The 6000-nt window shown below is 43.0% G+C and overlaps 2 protein-coding genes across 2 annotated transcripts in view; both read left to right on the top strand.

The window, feature by feature from the left end:
• The window catches only part of ngly1 (N-glycanase 1), a gene marked incomplete at its 5' end in the record, with an annotated part of 7282 nt that extends 3185 nt beyond the window's left edge, over window positions 1–4097 (top strand). Inside the window, 2 exons of the mRNA XM_034080023.2 lie at window positions 441–618; window positions 2913–4097. Coding sequence (XP_033935914.2) covers window positions 441–618; window positions 2913–3088 — 354 coding nt within the window. The remainder of the gene's footprint in view (window positions 1–440; window positions 619–2912) is intronic.
• Window positions 4098–4822: 725 nt separating this feature from the next.
• Window positions 4823–6000, top strand: part of LOC117444494 (DNA topoisomerase 2-beta) — a gene marked incomplete at its 3' end in the record, with an annotated part of 58803 nt that continues 57625 nt past the window's right edge. Inside the window, exon 1 of the mRNA XM_034080024.1 lies at window positions 4823–5304. Within this exon, the coding sequence (XP_033935915.1) occupies window positions 5281–5304 (24 nt within the window). The remainder of the gene's footprint in view (window positions 5305–6000) is intronic.

Below are 6000 nucleotides of genomic sequence, written 5' to 3'. Positions count from 1 at the left end.
ATTCTATATATGCATACATAGGTACTAGGGATGTGCATCTCCATCTCTGAGGCCGATGCGCATCTCGATACCTTGCCTACGATACATTAACGATACCTTTGAAGCACCAGGCGATGCGATACGATACGATTCACCCCTGTTGCGATACAGTTCGATACGATGCGATTCAACACGATGCAAAATAATGATACTTCAATTTGGTACGACAGAGGATTTTAGTTTTATTCCTTACATGCAGCAAATCATAAATTAATAAAAAAGTGCTTTACATATTTGGAGTTCTGCGCATCCCGCCATGCTGTTTCTTCGCCACTTGGACCTTTCACACGTGTAGTACAGTAGTAGTACAGTACCATTGTATAACAGCTCTAACAATTTAAGGATGCACTGCCTACGGTCCAGGTGTGATGACTGAACAGTGATTACTTTTCTCTCCCCAGGTGTACTTGGCTCGAACCGAAGGCTCGTCTTCGGGAAAAGTCAGCTGGAAGTTTGACTTTTCCTCGGCGGGGATGAAGGTTTCGTCTGTCTCCGTCTCAGCTAAGAGTGAGACCTTCCACTCGGGGCGCGTCTGCTGGACCCTGCAGGCCGGAGAGAGAACTGCAGCGTTCACTGGAGGTACGCTCGCATCATCAGAGACATGTAATTGCTTAAGATAACACAAGGTCAAAATAAAATAGGATACAAATTGAAATAATAATAAAGTAATACCGTAACTATTGAAAGAAGATATCACGTTTGACATAGTTAGAGCCAGTGTTGTACTCAAGTCACCAAATCTCGAGTCCCCACTCTTCGTGTCCGAGTCGAGTCCCGAGAATCTGCGCTTTCGTCCGAGTCCAGTACTCGAGTACTCCAATGTGGTCAGAGCCACTATAGCACATATTTATACTTAAGAAAAGCTGTGAATGTTGTAGTTTTTGTTTACGTTGATATTATCGGTCTCTCTTGGGTTATGTTTCTGTTGTTATTTCAGCACATGGCCAAAGACAAGTTCATACAGGAATTGCGGTCCAAAGTGCTTCACAGCAGACTATTGACATCTCTTAAAGGGCCCATGTCGTGCTCTTCCGGTTATCGCCCGTCCCCTCGTGTGATGAAGGTGTTTCTGCATGTGAGCGTCTGCAGAGTCAGAACCCTCAAAGTGCGCTCTGCAGCGAGTAGAGCTCTGACTCAGAGGAGACCTCCCAGAACGCCTCGTTGGAGACACGTCACTGTCCATCTGATTCTTCCGGGGACATCATGATGTCATGCGTTACCCGGAACCAAATGGACCAATCCGTGGAGCCGTTACGTTACGTCCCCGCTGATTGGTCCAAATTGACCAATCCACGACTTCCTCACACACTCAGTGCAGCTCAGCTGATCTCTCCTCCCTCTCTCAGACCCATCCTCTCTCAGACCCATCCTCTCTCAGACCCATCCTCTCTCAGACCCATCCTCTCTCAGACCCATCCTCTCTCAGACCCATCCTCTCTCAGACCCATCCTCTCTCAGACCCATCCTCTCTCAGACCCGTCCTCTCTCAGACCCATCCTCTCTCAGACCCTTCCTCTCTCAGACCCTTCCTCTCTCAGACCCATCCTCTCTCAGACCCATCCTCTCTCAGACCCATCCTCTCTGCAGACCCATCCTCTCTGCAGACCCATCCTCTCAGACCCATCCTCTCAGACCCATCCTCTCTGCAGACCCATCCTCTCTGCAGACCCATCCTCTCTCAGACCCATCCTCTCTCAGACCCATCCTCTCTCTCAGACCCATCCTCTCTCAGACCCATCCTCTCTCAGACCCATCCTCTCTCAGACCCATCCTCTCTCAGACCCATCCTCTCTCAGACCCATCCTCTCTCAGACCCATCCTCTCTCAGACCCATCCTCTCTCAGACCCATCCTCTCTCAGACCCATCCTCTCTCAGACCCATCCTCTCTCTGACCCATCCTCTCTCAGACCCATCCTCTCTCAGACCCTTCCTCTCTCAGACCCATCCTCTCTCAGACCCATCCTCTCTCTGACCCATCCTCTCTCAGACCCATCCTCTCTCTGACCCATCCTCTCTCAGACCCATCCTCTCTCAGACCCATCCTCTCTCAGACCCATCCTCTCTCAGACCCATTCTCACAGCGTTCATCAACCTTTTTCTTTCTCAATATCAAGCCACACTCATTGTTTTTACTTCGGCTGTGACTTTGTGTGTGCTCAGGGTGAGTTTGGCTGAGTTTCGCTGTGTATCGCTAAACAAGGAAACCACACCTCCACGGAGCTCAGCGCGATTCACAACGTCCCGACCAATCAGAGCTCACTGTGCTCACAGGGAGGGGGGGGGGCTGGAGCTACTGGAGCTCCAACGAGCCGTTAAAGGCAGAGAGTGAATACACGTAGTTTACAGAGACGCTGAGAAACCAAAGTGAGTTTGGGAAATTGCACGATATAAATCTATTCTCGTCGACCTCAACAACGGAACTATGATCAGTGGAGATGGCCGTGACGCGGGACCTTTAAAACAGACACAGATAGCACATAGCATACAGTTGGACAATAGACGGAAGAACCACAGATTGAAAGGGCTTGTAGCTGATGAGAGGCTTTCTACGTCAGGAGGAGGACCATCAAGTAGAGCCTGAAGTCAAAAGGAAGCCGGTGCCGAGCGGCTGAAGCTGGACCCACGTGTTCTCTCTTCTTGGTTCTGGTTAACAGACGAGCTGCAGGGTTTGGGTTGAGCTTCAGTCTGTCAGTAGGTTTAGTGAAAGGCGCAGTCGTCGATCCGGCTGGAGACGAAGGCAGCTTCTCGGCGTCTTCGTGTGTTAAGACTGGTCTCACGTTAGCGATGTTTCTCAGGTGGAAGAAAGATGTTTTTGTCACATGTGAGAGCTGAAGCTTAGACTGACCTCTCCTTTGTGTGTCCTCTCCTTCAGATGGGAAGATGCAGGACCTCCCGAGTGTCTCCGGCTGCTCAGAGTTCATCATTGAAGCCGGACTCAGCGGAGGAGAGGAGGAAACGGCATGGCAGCACTCTCAGATCTTCAGGCAAAGCTTAAAGGAGACGGAGGAGCCTTCGTTTGAGATCCTCGTACACTTGGAAGATGCTTAACAGTTGTTTTTATGGATGGATTTATTGTATGATGACAAAACAGTGCAATATTTACACGTGTGAGTCCTCCAGCATGAGTATATACGAATGGATGATTGGTAGCTGAATGACAAGATCGCAGAGTAAAAACACTTTGACCAAACAACCTGTAACCATGGAGATGTTAGATTAGCCTTCACTAAAAAAGTCGTTTGTGATGCACGGAGTCAGAGGAGGTTTCATTTGATATCCTCGTACACTTAGGAGATATTTAACGGTTGTTTTGCTTCTTGTTGGGATAATAGATCTGTAGGGGGAGAAATTGGTGCAATATTTAAATGTCCAGGATGAGAATATATGAATGGATGATTGACAGGATGGTGTACCTTTCACAGAAGCCACACATCAAACATTGATTTGACTAAAAGCAGAATAACCGATGACATGTGGTCCAAAAGCCCTGCATGTAAAGAGTTTTAAACATTTGCCTCCGCTTGTGATGCATGGAGACAGAGGAGTCTTAAATTGATATACTCGTCCACTTAGAAGATACTTAAGAGTTGTTTTACTAATAACCTTATTGGGGGCTTAATTCTGAGCTGGGATGATCCATTTGTATAAAGACAATTAAGTGACATATTTAAAAGCGTGTCATCTTCCAGGCTGAGTGAAGGTGCATGGCTGATTGATAGATGAATGACCAGGTGCATTACATATTGAAGGGTAGGCTGAAGTCACATATTTTAAACTTTGATTTTACTAGGGTTACCTATGTTAAAAATACACAACATTTTGACATTATAAGCCATAGTTTTGTCACATCGTCATCGGTTTTGCATGGAGACGTTCCCTCGACGCCAGATTTCCTGCTATAATAAACTAATTATTGGTCTCATTTATGGCATTTTTACACCTTGCCATGCCCACTTAAAGCCATGTGTACTAATATAAACTGAGTGTTGTCGTTGTGGAGGAAAGGGATGAATGTTGGGGAAATATATGATGGGATAATAAAGATATTTTTAAAGTATTGTAGCTCTTTCAATGTATTTTTACATTACATTACATTATTAGTATTTTTACAGCATGGATATACAAAGAGGTGGGAGAAGTACTCAGATGTTCTACTTGAGTACAAGTAGAAGTACACAGATCTTGTACTTGAGTAAAAGTAGAAGTACTCAGATGTTGTACTTGAGTACAAGTTGGAGTACTCAGATCTTGTACTTGAGTGAAATAAGTATTCAGATCATGTACTTGAGTAAAAGTACTCAGATCTTATACTTGAGTAGAAGTACTCAGATCTTGTAATTGAGTAAAAGTAAAAGTACTCAGATCTTATACTTGAGTATAATTACTCAGATCTTGTACTTGAGTAAAAGTAGAAGTAGCCTACTCAGATCTTGTACTTGAGTAAAAGTAGTAGTTGTTCCCCCTTTATTTATTCAAGAACATATACATGGACATCATATATTGTGTAAACAAAAATATGTCACATATGAACTAATACAAAAGTACATTAAATGAATAAAAGACAGAATGTACACTCTAATATTTACGTGACACATTAGTGTCTGTCAATGATGAAGCGTTTGCCACCATCTAGCGTTAAAGATGGCGATAACAGTGACTCACCGTCGTCTTTTCCTATTGGTCAAAATGACAGTTACTCACTGTTGTGGTTTCTTATTGGTCGAAATACCGGCGCTTTTGAAAAAGCAGCCTCCTGATTGGTCGATGTGAGACGATCCGCCGTCTATCCTTCAGATGGCCGGATAGCTTCTGCTAGCTTTTATTCTCATCTTTTTTTTACTTCTAAATGAAATGTATTTAAGTCTCGCCTTTTGACAGCGTTTCTGTTAAACTAGTATTTTATTCTGTTGATTTCCCACATGTTATTGTGAGTGTATTGTGTGTGTTTTGTACAGTATTTATTTGGTAGCAGCTAGCCCCGTTAGCATCTTTGTTGTGAGTTTAGGCCTCGCTGTTTCACCGGCTGTCGATTTTAACAATAGCCGGAAAATACCCCCCTCTCCTCGGCTTGTTTTCATCACGTTTCAAGGGATTATCTCTCAAACAAACATGGAGGATAAACAGGTCTGGATGCCTTTCAGCAACTGAGACGGTTTGTTATGCTGGAGGATATTTAATTTCACCTGGAATTGAAGATATTTTTTGACAAGAGGATCATATTTTAGGATCACAAAGAAAAGATGTCTAACGGCGCAGGATGGCTGGTAAGTTAGTTTGTTTCACTACTAAAACATGCACCAATTTACAGTTTAAATAATCTAAATAGTGCCTTTTGTTATGCTTTATTTAGATTATAAAAAGACCGACCAATTTACAGTTTAAATTATCTATATTTTTCCGTTTATTATGCATAATTTAGATTATAAAAAATGCATTAACCTTCAGTTTAAATTGTGCTTTTTATTATGCTTGATTTAGACTATAATCAATGCATTTACTTCCAGATTTATTCTTCTAAATTGTGCTTTTGTAAGGCTTTATTAACCTTAGCAAAGTGCAGCGGCTTTAAGTGGCATTTAAATCCCCTTATAGTCAGTCTTACTCGTATATTATTATAATTACTGGCTTTTTGACTCATTTCATAACAATTTAAACCATATTATTGTATTATAATTCATGCATTAATCAATATGTTCTTTACTTTAATATTGCAGCTGTTTAAAAAGGGACACTAAGTTAGTCTGTACCACAACTAAAACATGCATTTACTTACAGTTGTATTCATCTTAACTGCGCATTAATAACGCATGCAACTGCTGTGTTAACCTTAGCTAAGTGCACCAGCTTTAAGTGGTATTTAAATGTAATTTAAAGTCCACCAGCTGGGGTTTAAAGGCCACGGGTTTTCTCTAAAATAACAACCAAGACGAAGAAGCCATAACTTCCTGTTTCTCGAGTCG

This window comes from Pseudochaenichthys georgianus, unplaced genomic scaffold, assembly GCF_902827115.2.
Source record: "Pseudochaenichthys georgianus unplaced genomic scaffold, fPseGeo1.2 scaffold_825_arrow_ctg1, whole genome shotgun sequence".
Taxonomy (NCBI): domain Eukaryota; kingdom Metazoa; phylum Chordata; class Actinopteri; order Perciformes; family Channichthyidae; genus Pseudochaenichthys; species Pseudochaenichthys georgianus.
The sequence above is the reverse complement of the archived record's forward strand: the minus strand, read 5'-3'. Positions and strand labels throughout refer to the sequence as shown.